General features: G+C 43.2%; 1 protein-coding gene across 1 annotated transcript in view; it reads right to left on the bottom strand.

The window, feature by feature from the left end:
* The window catches only part of ABCA1 (ATP binding cassette subfamily A member 1), a 94384-nt gene that overhangs the window by 65444 nt on the left and 11890 nt on the right, over positions 1-17050 (bottom strand). The window contains exons 2-5 of the mRNA XM_013130538.3: positions 12422-12572; positions 7331-7424; positions 3438-3579; positions 2422-2543 (exon numbers count right to left, since the gene is read on the bottom strand). Of these exons, the coding sequence (XP_012985992.2) occupies positions 2422-2543; positions 3438-3579; positions 7331-7424; positions 12422-12487 (424 nt within the window). The 5' untranslated portion in view covers positions 12488-12572. The remainder of the gene's footprint in view (positions 1-2421; positions 2544-3437; positions 3580-7330; positions 7425-12421; positions 12573-17050) is intronic.

The raw sequence follows: 17050 nt of genomic DNA, 5'->3' as shown, positions 1-17050 counted from the left end.
GGAGAAAATGCCCCTCAAATAAAAACATCTAAGCATCTCTCAGACCTCACTGTATACAACAGTGGAAGGCTTTACCTGTAGTTCCTTTCTTTGTGCAGGAATTAAGCACTGCTAAGCACAAATATACAAGTACTGGTAAGAACAGAAGATGCTGCTCTATGCATGATGTCAGAGAATGAATCAGCAGCCAAGCAGCAGGCCGCAAGGACCCTCAAGATGGAGGCTTTGTGTAAATGAACATATCATGAAAAAGACAAACAGGCTTTGTTCCCTATAAGCCTTACCAACAATGGGCATTCTGTCATTCTAATAGAGAGATTTGATTTTTTTTAGTACACATTTGAAATGTTTTATTATAGAAATACAATCTTTGATGACTGAGTCTGAGGCATATTTCTGCAGCCAGTCTGGTAGTCTTTATAGTATAGAGAAATGTGAGCCTTCTGACTTTCAACTTGTACAATGCTCTATGCAAGATGCTTCTTGGAATCACTCCTCCCCCTCAAACCTTCCCAGCAATGAGAGTTTCAGCTTATGGCTTTGATAAGTTTTCTTGTAAATGCCCATGCCTGACGTTCACTTCATGTTTCAATACAAAACACCAGTGTCTGCCCTCTTTGGAAGAGTCCACTTGCAGATACCACTGTAGGCATGGAGTGTAAAATCCAGTAACAACAATATATGTCATTCTGACAAATTAAGATCTCCATGAAAAAGCAGCATTAAACCTCTCCTTGGGAAATAATCTTAGCTCACTTTGGCCGTGTTCATTATGTGTCTGTTTCTGTGCAAACTGTTCGTTCTGCATGTTCTCCCCTTTAAATTGCTGCATATTTAGGTAAAAGCATGACCATGCCACTTAAACGAGGGGAACCCGGCACTATGGGTATTGAGCCCAGCAAGGAAGGGAGTTACTTATGTGTAAGTGAAAGCATAAGCTTATACTGCTCAAAAAGTCAGTAGACCACAGTATCACCTGCAGATACGATCACACCAGGATTCTGCACAGCTCTGAAGAGGGGAGAGAAAGGTTATATATCCAAGCCAAATCCCTTGCACAATTTGTGTCTGTGCATACAGCCAGCACAGATCTCCCAACCTGACACTAGCAACAGATTATTTCAAAATGACCCACAATGTATTGAGCAACACAAGAAAGGATGTAAAAACCCTACTATCTCTGCTTTAAAAGCATCCTCAGGCCACATCAGACATTAAACTATTCACATCACACCAGGTCAGACACTTTTCTTCCTGAAGCCTGCCTAAGCCAGAACAAATGAAGAGAGCTCAGAAGAACTCTCACAACTGCAAAGCCAGGGCCAGCTTTCACAAAATGCTGAAATACCACTACATTCATAGAGCTCCACATGCCTAGATAGAGACTGTAGGTGAAGACACTTGATGGCTGTGTTCCATCTCTATTTCCACGGTGTTCTAAACCATTACTTTCCATCCTTTCCAGTGGACACATGAAGCACTAACACAGCACCCAAGAGAAATAATCTTTCACAGAAGAGCACCCCAAAAAATTCTAAGAAGTTGCCATGTCAGAGAGACCCAGCAGCAACATGAGAACTGCCACATTTCCTGAGACTGGGCAGAGCTGCTTCATGTCCCAGCTCTGCTGCAAGCTTCCTGAGTGATCTCACCCTAGTCACTTATTCATCTGCATGAGACAGGAAGGCACTCCAGACCTTCCCATGCAAGCTAAAAGTGGGAGGATTCTCTTTTCTTATGGCAAATGGAGCTGTGCAAGGCCCAAAGACAAAACATTTTCTTTTGGACCCTGCCCTTCAAAATTCTGCCAGACCACAGCAGAGATTGAAGCATCCTTCACCATACAGTTATACAGAAACAAAAAAAAAAAAAAACCCACCCATCCCCCCCCAAAAAAAAAAAGGAAATAAAGACTTCATTCTCTGATAATTATCAGCTCTGAGTTTGTAAACTGCTGGCCAATATCAGCTCTTCTGCATCTGTTTTCTTCCAGCACACTTCTCTCTGGAGCTCAGAGGGCAGAGCACTACATTGTGGCTATATTGTGTTGGCTGCTTCACTGACAAAACAGCAAAATAACTAGTGTTTTCCAAAAAGACGCACTGCTTGGACACCTTTGAGAGAGGCTGTATGTTAACTGACTTCAGTAGGCTGAACATGGTAATTTCACATCCGAAAAAGCTGCTATTCTTAGCATTATGGACCATCCCTTTTCTCTTCTGCTGAAGAAGCTAAAGGGCACACAAAACTCTGACACAAGAGAAGCTTAAGGTAATTCTGCAGGACTGGAAAGGGTTTTGTAAGCTGTAAATTCTAACTGTGCATATTCCCATTGTGGTACATTTCAGAAGTTTACACACATGCAGCATTAACCAGAGCAGGAATGCCAGATGTAGGTGGCTCTTTTTACCATGCCATTACCTGCGCCAGAGGAATTTCCCAACTTGCGCAGTTTTCCCAGGACCTTCTGGACATCCCGTATGCTTGTATCCTGTTGGCTGTACAAAAGCAACCTCTTGGCATCTGAGAACAGGCGGGAAACACTGGTGACAGGAAAATACAAAAACAACCAGCAGCCGTCAGCTCTCTGAGCCAGCATCCATAGATACCGTTTCACATCCCAATTCCAAACTTCAGTCCCTTCCAGTTACATCACTGCCCTCTCTGGTACAATGAGCCCTTTCTTCAGTGACCACCCCAAGATAATCAAAGGAGCCCAGCAAATGATGGCTGCTAATGCAAGGTCAAATAAAGCTACATCAGGAGAACCTCCATGCATTTGAAAGCATTTACTTAATATGGGGATGGAGAGGACCCTCCTGCTGCCTGTAAACTGCTTCCTCTTAGCAGCACGGTAATTTAAGGATGTTCTTGCTCCTTTCAAATTCTCCTACAAGTTGCAGACACATTTTACCCTGCATTAAGCCTAGGTGCCCTAGCAGTATGAGTGCAGCAAGCAAGGCAGGGTGTGAGGAAGCTGGCCATAAATTGAGCCTTCTGCAACACATTAGCCGGCAATAAGTGACAGATGTCAGGGACTATTCTCCTGACTTGCTCTTTAACAGCCTCTCTCTACACTATCTCAGAGGTTCATTAACCAAGGAAAGAGGCCCTCTGAAAAAATAACTCATATCTTGCCTTTTTATGGGCCAAATTCTGAGCAACTGATAAGAGAACTGACTTAGTCCTCACCCAGAGGTAAACCAGAGCTTTTCATTCACCAAGAGCTTCAACTGCTTGGACTCATGGACACTGCACACATACCAACTGCCTGCTAAACCCCCCTGAACTTGGTAGCAAGCTTGGTACTTCAGTGGCAACAAGAACAGCAAAACCCTTGACAGTGTAACGTTACATAGCTACCTGACAACTTCCAGTTACCCCTTCTCTGCGTGTTCCTCTAAGAACAGAGGTGAGGAAGAAGCAGGCAGACTCACATGGAGGCATTGAAGTTCCCAACAATACCAGGGGATTCCCCAGGAGTTGGGTAGCGGAAACAAGGGTTGTTGGCGTTGCAGATGATCCCCTGTATCCATGGCAAGGTCCCTGCTGATGGCATAGCTTTGTTTGGGAAGTGACCTAGAACAGAAACACAAGAGTTAGCAGACAGAAACACAGGATACAAGCCAGTACTACACAGCATTGCATTTGATGGCAGTGATAATCCTGTGCTGGTTACTGCCCCAAACGGCTTTAAGAGAGCAGAACAGCCAACTCTAAGAAGCGCTGAGCTCACATTAAGTTCCCCACACTGTTCTAGGCTTCTCCACTGAAAACCTACACCTTGTTAAGCCTATAGGAGAAGCTCTTTGCTAGTGTCATCTTTGCAGCAGTGCTTTCAGCCAGAGACTGGGATATAGTACTTTTTGCTGAGGGATGCTCAACAGTAGGCAACTCCAGTGCCTGGCAGTGGTGAGCACAAGCACATGTCCGTTCCAACCTGCTGTGCTCCTCCAGATTGCATGCTTAAATAACACAAGGATTTGGCTTGAGGCCACTTGGACAACCTCCAGTCAGAGTCTGGGCTCTGAATACACCTAATATTTCTATTCAGTCTTTTGGTTTTCAAAATCAGCCCACTTCAATTGCACATACTGTAAACACCAAGCAAAGGCTCAGTGAATGTGGGGTGGGTGCCTACATTTGTTTCCCTATGTCATTGCTGTCCCATACTAGCTTGATTTCCAGTTCGTATTAAAACTTCAGAGTTCCTAAAACATTCAGGCATCTGCCTGCCATATTTCAAACCTTTATGCTGAAGTCTGACTCTTGCTGCTAAAGACCTACTTAAATCATAGCCCAGATTTTATGTCCTGTTTATGTTCTGCATTCCAGTCAAGAATTAAAGCAGTAACAAACTGCTTGTGGCCAGTACACCACTTAGGCACTTCTGAATCCTTTAACCTCCAGCTGTGGGGGAAGAAAGGCTTCCCTTTCACCTTATACAAGCTGTTAGGCTGCTTTCTGCAAATGAACTCACTTCTTCAACCCCACACAAGGGAGGAGGCACAGAGGAATGTTACCTCCCTTTCTCACTATCTCTCACTGCTACTCAAAGCAGCTGCTCAAGGCTTTGACCAAGTGATGAACATTCCCTCCTCTGGTGCCTACCTAGCCATCAGAGCATGCCTGCAATCAAATGGCAGGGGCGGCTCCCTACCTCCACAGCCACAATGAACATACCAAAGCCACAGGAGGAAGAGAGGTCAAAGCTGCCAAATTACAGGGAAGCTGATTAACGTAGAAGGCTAAAGGAAAGCAGGGAGGGTATCAACCCCCCCAGTAGAGAAAGCCAGAAACTCTGTCCAGGAGAAAGGTGAAGGAACCAAAGGTTCATTGTTTCCAGTACCCAGGGGACTGTTTGTCCCTAAGTTCTCTGTTTAAAATAAGAAAGCTATTTACCTGAGCTCTCTGGCTTTTGTTTCATTTTGCTCTTAGGGGCTTGGGGGTAGGGAGAAGAGGGAAAATGCTACTACTTTCAGGTTCTTTTTGTAACATTTCCAGGAGAATCACCTTCTCTTCATGCCTTTTATTGTACATGGTGAAGAACTCAAACTACTAAAAGCAGTATGGAAGAAGAGCACACGTGAAGAATTCAGGGTAGCTTTTTACATACACTGATGCATGTAACAGCATTTGCTTGAGGAGTAAAGCAGGAATCTGACAGTTTTAAGTCAGATGAGTTACACAGAAAACAGTGTAACAGCACACCATTTTCAATTACATTGCTGCAAACATCTGGCTTTTCAGAGGAGATCAACGTAACTTTTTGCCATATTTATTTCCCCCAAATGAAGTGCATTTTGAATGCTTTAAAGGGTCACAGGAACAAAAAAGTCAAGCTGTACAAAACACAAGTAAGCAATCTTGCGCAATAGCAATTGAAGATTGCAAGACTGCAAGATGTGGACTGCACTAGACCAAGCTGCTAGAAATAAAAAGTCCTGACTGGAAACTTTGCCCATAGAAACAACCCAATCCTTGGGCTCCTCAAGCAAGAACAGAGAACTGAAAATATTTCCTATTTGCTGAAAAAGACAGAGGCTGTCTGGACAATAAAAAACAATTGCATGCAGCTCTGTTACTGCTATCATCAGGTGTTTACCTGCAACTGATTTCATAACAGCATGCTGCACTGCCACAATAGATAACATTCCTGTCTCCCTTTAGGCATCCACAGGGTTGCCACATAGTTCAGCATGAACTCAAGGTTTCTCTGTCTACCTCTGCTCACAGTTCAGCAAAAAAATGTTCCACTATACAACACATCTGTATCCATCGGCATATAAATGAGTGTTCAGTGAAATCAATCCAGACTTAAATGAAATTTATTTACCTTTTCTAAGAAGCTTCTTGAAAAACTGAGGAGTTTTGCATTATAAAAAGTGACTTAAAAAGTTACCAGATGCCCTAGGCTCTACAGTTCCTAATGTTGTAACAGGGAAAAGGCAGACAAAACCACTTCAGTCAACACAAATGGGAAGGAAAAAGGGCTGCAGGTGACTCAAAACTCTGCACCAGGGTGCCAGAGCAACAATTACAAGGAGGCTAACGACTAATAAGACCAGTCTAAACAGCTCTACTAAAAGGTGGCTCCTGCTAGGTTTGACTTTGTATACAGCACTGCAACATCTAAAACAAATAACCATTGAGGCTGCTAGTTATTTAAGCCAGCTGAGTAAACTGCTTATTACTTCTCTTGCTTCAATTCAGCTCCATATTACAGGTGTCTCTCCCAGTACCACCATAGTCAGAAAAGGCAACTTAAATGTCATGCAGCAAAGCATGAGATTTAATTTAGGGAAGCTTCAATTACACTGCCAACCACTGTAGAAAGTGAGTTAAGCAGTACATGTACCAGCAGTGTCCAGTATAATGGGAAACAGCACACATTAACACTTCAGCTTTGAAAGGATCCTTGACAGCCTAGCAAACAGCATAAAATGCCGATCTGTCAGAAAGAACCACAGAGTAAGTGCTGCAAGGGCCAGTTCTTTACCTATTTTAAGGATTAAACACTTCAGGATGTCCTCCAAAGTCAGGTTATGCTGACCCTTAAGCCTTCCTTTCAGTAATCAGGCAAAGGAAAGATAAAGAAAGAGCTCTTCCATAGTCAGCTAATTGCAGTATGAGGCTGTCATCAACCACAGTAACATATTGCAAATAAACAAGTCACACATCCTGAATCAAGTGGCCACCATCACAGAGGCCTAAAAATTGTTATTTGCAGAGCAAGAATAAAAACTTTATTTGAAAAAAGCATAAATGTGCCCATTTTAAAAGGTAAAGAAAAAAGTGGAATAGCTTTTCCTCACAAATGTATGACTGCTGAATCTACTGAATGCAGAACTGACAGTGTAATGGTTAGAAAGAATGGAACTGCCCTTGTACTCTTTAATGTGTTACATTAACGCACATTACTGCCTGAAAATGAGATTGCTTTCTTACAGACCTGAACACTTCTTTCTTTTTATGCTAAGTCACATACAGGCCAACAATGAGAAGTAAGACTTGGTTCTATGCTGGTTTTACAGACTTGTCAGAGTTCTACAGCAAATTCGCAGCTAATACATTATACATGTTAAAGAAAATAAAAGAGAAATGTCAAGAAAAACACACAGAATGTGTATAATTTGGAGTAAGATTAACATGTCAGAACACACTGCAGTCCCCAGGGTGGAAGGAAAGGAACCATTAAAACTTCACTAGAGATTTCTGAATGAAGTACACAATCACTGCCCCTGCTCTTTGTGTCTTGCCAGCTGCATTATTACCTTTCAACTGTGAAACAACCACCATTCTGGGTACAGCTGCTGTGTTTGGTACTTACATTCATGCTGCTCATAGGGCGGATATGAAAGTCTTACAGAGATCAAGATGAAGAAGATAAACAGAGGCCAGGCAACTTCAATCAGCAGCTGGAACTGTAAACAACAAAGAAAATATTAAGACATCATATTCAAAATACAGGACAGAGAGATTTACCAGGACAATCTGCTTGTAAGTCAGGACAGTAGTGCAAGTACTGCCTCGCTTCACATTGCCTATGCATTTCAGGACCAAGAAGTTTCTTCCTCCAGCTTCAGAGGATAAGCTGCTAAGAATTACAGACTTTTCTCATTGATATGTGCCAGTTATTGGACTAAACTGGATGTGCTTAAGGGCTCTTTTTGGCTTTTTGTAGTTCTTTTTGTGCCCTGACTGAAAGAAACTTTCTAGAGAATCTTCTAAAACTGAGCTGGATTTTGGCCTTATATTTTAGAAGAAGTAGGAAGAAATTGCATCCCATTCTCACAGTAGACCATTGAGCTTCTACACCCTAATGTATCAGGCACAGGAATTGTGCCAGTGCACAGCTATGCGAAATCTTTCCATTTCAGTGCTGCACAAGTATATTGGTATCAGGAAAGCAGAGCTGAAAAATTAAGCTTATACTTCATTTCTGTTTTGTTTTAGTACACATTTGTTCCTAAAGACAGGCACTGACTGGTTCAGTGTACCTACAGACAGGCAGCCAGCATCAGGTTAAGATGAAGAGCTCAGTTATTTAGAGGGACAAGACAAGAATATAAGAAAGGTCTGCTATTAAATGGAGAGCATTTTTTCAGACAGGAAATTGAAGCACAAAAAAAATTCACTAAGATGTGCTGCATCCCAGAGAAGCATGCGGACGAAGCAAAGCTTCAGCCTACAGCTTCTGAGACACAGGCTGAGGTTTCCCAGACTTGAGCTTCACCAGCCATACCTGTATATTCCCACTCCAGAAAGCCTAAACATACATTTTAGGCAAGCCATGAAAGAAGGGAAACTGAAAGCTTTTAGTGCTGCTACTTCTTTTGTTTTAACTCCTTTGGAAGAAGGAAACGAGGGTGTTTTCTCAGTCAGGTAAAGAGAAATCTTTTCATCTTCTTTCCTGGAAAAACCCATCTTTTCTAATATAATGCCTACATCATTCCTATTACAAGCCAGATCGGGTAAGACCTGCACCCCAGTGGGATACAGAATCCCTGCAAACATGTTTTCCCATGTTACACCACTAACAGCTAAAATTAAGCTCTTGACACTCACCAAAAGACACTCCATACAAACTCTCAGATAAGACTTCTAGGTCACTGTCATACCTCAAAAAAAAATCTCACACTGTAATAACAGCACATTAAATCAAATTAAAGCAAATGCCACTTAATCCATCTAAGATGGCTCTTCACAGAGACCTTAATGGCTGACATCCAACCAATAGCAACCCTATGTGGAAGACATAAGAATTGAGCATCAGTCTCCCAGGCACACCTGGTAACAGCGCCAGGCTCTGTAGGATGAGTCTGGGATACTGCTTTCATGCACATACTGTGTGACAACTGGGTAAGACACACTAAAAATTATGCCAGGCAGATGCCTCATTATCTTTGGTTTCTGTTTGTACAATAAACAATGTAGTGGCAGCACACACATAGCCATTAACAGTCACAGCCTGCTTCCTTCAGCACTAAACCACAGTCTGGCTCCCAGAGGTCAGATGCTTAGAACTAGGGCACTGACAACTTCCCTGTTCCTTCCCTTTTCAGGATCCCCTCAAAGCGGCTGCCAGGATGGCACAGCAGAGCTTTTCCTCCTCCTGACACAAAGGTGGCTGTGAAACCAGGACAAGTCATTTTCTTCTCCAGCTTCAATGCCCATGCTTTGGCACATGTCACAGCCCTCTGCCACTCTGGCTGTAGGCAAGGAGCATGCAATTGCTACTACACTGTTGGGGAAGAGTGGCATCAGCTGGACTTGTGAAGGTTTCTCAGGGTGATCAAGACAGATAGCCTCTCACAGTCTTGCTGCCGCCACAGAATCAGTGAGGAGATGCTGCCCTTGAGATCAAGCCCTGGCTTGCTCAGAGAACTATCAGCCCCAGTGACACCACACTGGGTTGGGCAGTAGTGTCCAAAGAGCCCTATCGTTGAAGAAGTAGCCTGGCCAACTGCACACATAGCTCCTCAAAAGAGAAGCTCCTCAAAATCATGCCTGATTATGGTTAATTACACAGTCATGGAGGTAACCACATGCAGGCTACATGCACAGCGCCATATGCCTCTGCACACGTATGTCTAACTTCAGACCGACAGGCTCAAGGGAAGACAGAGAAAGAAGGGACACAGCTTGGACTGACTGTTGTGCCTTTACAGCTGAAGACCTGAAGCTTCATGGCAGCCACTGAAATGCCCTTAGTGGGAGACAGCTGGGAGCTACTGTACCAGAGTCTTGCATAGGGTCAAGCTCAGTGTCTCAGCAGCATTTCAACAGTTTAGACTCCCTGGCTAGCCTCTTGTGCTGTTCAACAAAAAATGAATTCTCTTGCTTTGCTCCTAAAGGTCAGTATGCTCCTTCCCTAACACTTCCTGACCTTCTTGTGACAGCATTTTTCATCCACTGTGGCCTTTACAGAGGAAGAAAGACAGAGATACTGAAGGGGACATGGCCCACTGAGGTTCATACTAAGTAGATACTGGAAAACCAAGTCTCCTTTCATGCTGAAACTGCTAGACCAGCCTGGGAAAAATAGTGAAACAATCTTCAAATCTCCAACCCCTCTGCCACTCCTGCTCCATCTGAAGCTGGAAGAACATCATATTTGCACTGGGCAGGTGAATCCAGAGGCAGCACTCAGCCAAGCACAAACTGCTCCTGATTTTACTGAGGCTAGTCCCTGAAGCATGCCAAATTTATACCAGTTGGCTGATGACACAGGATGCCATTAAATATTGAGATCTACACTGTGTCAACAGGAAATCTGTTGAGCAAGAACTAACCAGACTATCACTCCGTCTCACTGTCAACCATATTCATCACCTTTGTGGCCCAGTTTCAGTGCAGGGGACTATCAGCAGCTGACCAGTTTCTCCACACAAGTTCGAGGCATCTCCTCATTTGCAAGACAGCAGGGAGAATACGTGTTTTTATGCAGTGAACCCCAAACATGATTTTGTTTCTTCCTCTGCCTCTGTAAACTCCTTCCCTCACACTCCAGTGCTGTTGGAAGTTATCCAGTACAAAGTAACACTTTGAATTGCACACGTCAGGGTGAGCTTTGAACCCCAGCTTTTGCAACGCAGATCAAACTCACAGCAGCCAAGGCAGAGGTTCGGTGGGAAGCAAAGGCTAGCCCACACTTCTTGTGGGAAGAAAGGTAAGGATCAAACTACTTCTGAGCTGCCTCTTCAGTAAGTACAAATGGGGCAGAGCCATCACCAGCACACCCAGCTCAAGGACAACGGTCTCCTAAAAGTAAAAACAGCAACTAAAACTGTTCAGCATGATAACAGTGCAGTGAGAAGAGATGTTCTGCTACTCTTCTGCCATTTTCTGCTAAATGGCCTTCTGCTCCTGGTATCTTCAGGTAAAGTGCAAATGGAAACCGTTAATGAGAAAAACCCTACAAATACAGGATCCCACAAAAAGGAAGCAATGTTTTAGGACTTCGTTGTGAATTGACTGATAACACCAGTGTGAAACAGAGACTATGAGCAGTTTCCAGTCTCAATTCTTTAGGCTACTTGATGGGAAACTGATGTAGAGGCTGCCAGAGAGTTCCAAGAAATAGCTGAGCAGATCCAAGATCATGACAAGCCTACAAGCAGGAAGGCCTTTTTCACTGACACACGCTCAGTATCTATCACATAGATACTACTGCCATCACTGGCAGCTCTGTAATCACAGAGGCATACAGGAAAAATGAAAGACACCATAAGCTTCCTCTATCTGGTTTTATTTAAGAATGGACTAATTCAAGCTCAGTTCACAGGACATAAGCCTCAGTCAGACACCTGAGCAAAGACTTCAGGGACTGTCTCCGTCTCTAGTGGTGAATATGATAGCCTCACCTCCCTTGTGACTCCAAGCTTCTAAAACAACCCAGCCTCAAACACTGGCAAGCACCCTGACATTTGCAGGGTTGAGAAGCTTATCAGAGAGTCCACTTTCCACTCACCACCTCCGTAACTCATGTTCCCTTCACGTTCCCTACTCATACCACCTCAAGGTCAGATCCAACAGGACCTCTGCAGAGGCCCACTGTACAGGACATGCCCTTGTTCAACACAGTTATATCCCCTAAATCCCTGAAGGGCAATTAGCACATTTTTTCCTGGCTTTTAGCTGCCTGCAGGAGTTACAGAATTCTGTGAGGTCTCATTAATGCAAAGGCAGAAGAATTTTAAGAACACCAGACTGCATTCAGGCTCTTGCGCCTTTGTCCACACAGAAAAACTTTGACTGCATCTTGTCTAACAGGTGCATTTCCACACTGCTAACAGATGGCAAGGCTAGAACTTAAACTAATGAGAATGCACCTTGGTAGAAAAACATCAATTGTTTGAATTTGTCTTCATGCCAATGTAACATGTCTCATGCCAGTTCCTTAAAGTATACCTCCTGTGGTAAAATTACACAACGGGCTTGGGTTTCTCTCCCTGATAGAAAATGCCTGCCATTGCCTCCACCACTTCTGTCATTAGAAAATGGCACAATTATGTTGTTGTTGCAGCTTACAGCAGTCAAAAGCTTTTAGACTGGAGCGTACATCGCAGCAGTCTGGCAATGCCTCACCTGCAGAGCAGAGCAGGGCATAGCACAGGTTTTCATTTAACATCTTCCTTGCTGCATGTGGCAGTGATACACCCTCTCTGCCATGGTCTGATATGAACATTTCATTACTCTGACACTCTCTCATGCTGGGATTCAGGACAGAAGTCTTGAGCACCTTCAACCCCCTGGTTTCTCTCCACCCACCACTCTTCAATTTGATTTGGGTCTCTTCAAAGGCAGATCAGTGGTTCTGCTAGGGACCACTAGAGATAAAACACTAAATACAGGATATTTCCATGTAGATACAAGGCTACAACTTAGACCTTAAAAAAATGCTTTGGCTAATACTTACAGTCTGTCGTCTTCTGTAGGTGAAGTTCTTCCATAGCAGCAATCCCAGCTGCGTCCAGAAAGCCATCTTCTGTCAGCAAAGCCTAGGAGCTCACTCCCGTTGTGCAGCAGCAGTGGCAGTACACAGCAGAGATGATGTGGCTGGGCATTAACTGGGGGGGGAAAGAAAACAGAAAAAAAAAAAAAAAAGAGTTGAAGGGGAAAAGCCGTATCAGTCAGACCATCCCTACCCAATGTATTCCAGCCAAATCTCATGGGTCTCAGTCAGATCAGACTTAGACTCATTGTCTCTTACCTCAGAGATCCAAGGCACGAAAGAATTCAATACCTGATGGACAACAATTTGCTTCTTTCCTGCCCAAAAATTCCCAGAGCAAGAACAAGGAAAAATAAATCAGAGGCTTTGAAAGCTGACTTGGAGACCCTTCCTGAATAAGGCTCAACCATACAATTCAACCTTTTGGGGGGGGGGGGGTTCAGCTTCTTTCCATATTTACTTTTACAATGGTGAAAAGCCTGATGCCAAATTAGGAAAGCCTTTGTTTTGAAGCCCAGTTAACACAGCCACTTGCAGGAGAAAGTGCTATGCACTTAACAGGCAAAGGAGAAACATCAATTTCCTTGAAGGTAAGTGACTAAGAATGGCCCTGAAGCCCTTCATATTTGGATAAAGTGAATGGAAAATTGCTGTTGAATTAGTATTCAGGTTTTGTAACCACCTGGCTTCCAACACTGTTGTCAACTGAGTGCATTCAGCACACATCTTGTGAGAGTATGAGAAAGTATAAAGGGTCAAAAAACATAATCATTTTCATGGGTATTAATAATAGCATAATATAGGCTTGGATACACACAGACTTCCAGGAAGGTTCAGTCAAATGGAAGCTTCCTGTGTATTAGTTAAGCATCATTAAACCTTTTTACCAGAATTAATTTGGCATAGATTAATTTACTTTTGAGTTTAAGGCCACTTCAGATTAAGAGTAATTTCATCCTGAGTAGGTGTCCACAAAGGAATTTAGTTAATCCACATCAAATTATCTGATTTATGTACTTGAATACACTCTGCTGACAGGCTCAGTGTTAACAGGAGAGCTAGCAGCCGATCCAAATACACAATGAGAGAACCATTCCCTGAAACATCTGTTAAACTGGGAACACACATGCTTTTGGTTCTACTGTCCCACATACCAGTACCCTAGCCCTATTCAGATTCAGACTTGCATGCCTGAATGCAAACTCCATTGAAAATGTTCCCAAAAATCCATAAGTGTGCTAGGAACATAAGACTTCCTTAGGAAATGCACTGACCAGTCTTACACTGGAGATAGATAATAAATGGGAATCCTGGATGTGAGCTTTAAGTTAATGAACACTTGCAGCCTTCAAGTCTCACCCAAAAGTAAATGACATTAATACAATGACTTGCAGACTAAAAACTTGTCTCTAACTACATTGTTAGAGACAAGTTTTTAGTCTGCAACTCATTGTATTAAAGTCTGTGCAACAAAAAAAGTTTCCCTATCATGACTAACAGAAACAATTAAACCCATTACACCAAGTTCTACAGATAATTACTCTGTAGTATCACAACAGGACAACAGTGCTTCTTAATGCCAGTACAGGGAAGCAAAGAACAATAACAGACGCCTACAAAACCCCACAAATTGAACCTCGTGTCAGCATGCAGGCAGCTGAGTGTACAGTCAGCACAGGCTCCTGAACTTCTGCCACATACTGCTGTAATTCACCGATTTGACTTCTACAGATGCTCCTTCACAGAAGGGTGCACAACTAACCTGGCAAGAGCCTTCCTCCCCTGCCCAGTGCTTCCTGCTGGTTGGAGCACCCTGACACAAACACTCTCCAGCTGCACACACATCTGGCTGTTAGACAGTAAATTCCTACAAACACTCAGACACTTGACAGGCTTATAGCACATCCACAGCAGGGAAAAAACACTGCTGTTTGTGAACAATCTCAGAGGATAATCCCTTGCTGCTGAGGACTGTGCACACATGCCCATAGACCCAAAGCATACCCTTGCTTACCAGCCTGGTTACACCAAGGCTTTGCAGAACCTTGTCTGCATGTCAGTATTACACAAAGCTGCAATTAACATGTAACCCAAAGATTAAATTAAGTAGAGAATGTTATCACTCCTTCTTTGTACCCCTTCCACTGACCCATTTCTGCTCAGGATTCACGTGATTTTGCAACAGTGCTTTTACTCGCCCTCTGAGCAACCTGGAATGCTACTCACATAGTGCACAAGTGCCCTGTGACCACTAACCCATTTTCCCCACAAGGGTACTGGTCTGTGAGTCACAGACCTCCATTTGCTTTGCTGTGCTCTGCATTATGCCACAAAAGATAAGCCTTTTCACCCGAGTCCAATCCTGCAGTCTCTGGACAAGTTCAGCAGACAGAAGTGGAGGACAGGAAGGGACTTCACAACCTTCTACAATCACTGGTTTTACCTTCGGAAGGGTCTTCAGAGTACCCACTCCATATTCCACCTCTACAATACGATCAATTCTCTGCAACAAGCTACTTTCTAATAGCAATTGTAATTTTCTAGAAATTACAACCAAACACCAAAATCTATGAATATAAAGTGCCATAGGAAAAGTGCAGGAAGGATCCCAGGGAGAGCCAAAGGGACCAAGCCATTAATGTAAATACACCAAACTCCCATGACTTAATACCCTGCACAGAGGCAGAATAAAGTTTGAATCAGTCTGTGGGATGCTTGAACTAATCATGGGTTTAATCCATGCCAGTAAAAATCCAGACATTTGTCCTTCAAACTGCAGTTAGCCCACAGGATCCATAACAGAAATATTGCTTTGTAGATGATGTAGGTTTCATATTGCACTAGCAAACTGTAGTGAGATAAGGCCACATATCTGATCATTTAACACATCTGAGCCGATTCACAGAAGCCTGCGCAGCCAAAGATGCAGCTGTGGCCATCTGCTTGGACTCCAGCTCTCTGGAGTTCAGCTAAGCCTTACGGGGACCAAAGCAAATGTTCTGGCCTTCAAGTAAGGCTTGTTTTCCTGGATACAAGTTTCAAACAAAACAAAAATACTGATTTATAAGGACTGTACCTGAAGACTGGAAAACGTGGCACAGATGTAGGCACTACCAGCTAAGTCTCTACATTAAACTAGGGGACAGGATCTAATACTTGGACTAATCAACATCAGCACCACCAGTCCAGTTCTTTTTACAGCCATGACTGTTTCGAAGACATACTCTGCCCCAGTACCTGCTACAGACCAGGGAGTACAGGTTTGTTGATGCCTAGAGCTGTCTCCAATTTTGATCCACAGAGGCTGACATATTTGGTTCACTTCTGATACAAGTTAAGTAGGTCCACTTGAATTACTAGCACATCAGAAAATCCTCTGCAAACTAAGAATCTCAGAGGAATATGGGTTAGCACCCTTTCAGATATTCTTCCAGATGAAAATAGACAAGAACTGTAAGCCAGAGATGCAGAAACTGATAGATGCAACACTCCAAGCTCAGCTGGAGCTTAAGTCCATCTGTATTCTCCACTTCAGACTAGTCTCATAAATTCAATATAGCTGGGTAATCCAACTTGCCAGTTAGCACTGCAGAGCCAGAAGACACAAATACCAGCTAAAGGCCAAATACTGGCTAAAGAAGCAACACTGTTTCTGCCTAGAATAAGAAAAGCTGCGAGAATACACCATCATAGCATAAGTTTTCTGTGATGCAAAGTATCTCAGCTGTGCTGAAGAGAATAGGGACTTATACCTGCCAATACTGGACAGACACTTTGAAAATGCAATCTCCTGTTTTTACAATGCACTTGCTCTGTGAAAGTAGGAAGAATTTCCTTAACTGCAACACATTATGCATCTCAGTTGTGGAGAGGTCTTTTGTGTTAAGGCATCCAATTTTCACATCCAATCTTTTTATTGTGTGAACACCTGTACTGGAAAACTGTACTATGTTTTCCTGTACAGGCAGATACCTGTATAAAGCAATTTTAAACCTAGAGGTATGAGAATTACTTGCCTTCATCACTCAGAAATCTATTTTTATCTAGCTCTGCTTCATCATTTCTCCACCTCTTCACCACATACACTACACAACTGCAAAACTCAGACTACATGGAGCACACCAGGGGAGACACAAACTGCCTACTACTTCAGGTACAACAGTCTAGTAACACAGGTGCAAACTCAAACTGACACCTTAATACAAATAAACAGATGTCATCAGATGGGCTGTTTGATAATTCAAACAAGCAATGCACATCTGGAATAACATCCTAAATCCAGACATATGCTCTATGCAACGCATAGGTACAGCAACAATCCTTTGGTTAACCAGCTACAACAAAGTAAGGATTAAGAAGCCATTTTGTATTTTGCCAGCAAGTAAATGGTGGGCATCCAGTATACAGAGGTCCCTGGATGCTCTACCAGCATGCACTGAGATGTATGCACTCTTAACATGCTGTTTGTCTGATGTCTCAACTTTTCCCAGTTCCTGACAAAAAAACACAGGAGAGAGGGATTAAGGAAAAAACATCTGAATTCTTCGCCAGACCTTCTGATAGAGCTTCCCCCAGTCTTTTCCTAGGGAAGAA

This window comes from Melopsittacus undulatus, chromosome Z, assembly GCF_012275295.1.
Source record: "Melopsittacus undulatus isolate bMelUnd1 chromosome Z, bMelUnd1.mat.Z, whole genome shotgun sequence".
Lineage (NCBI taxonomy): Eukaryota > Metazoa > Chordata > Aves > Psittaciformes > Psittaculidae > Melopsittacus > Melopsittacus undulatus.
The sequence above is the reverse complement of the archived record's forward strand: the minus strand, read 5'-3'. Positions and strand labels throughout refer to the sequence as shown.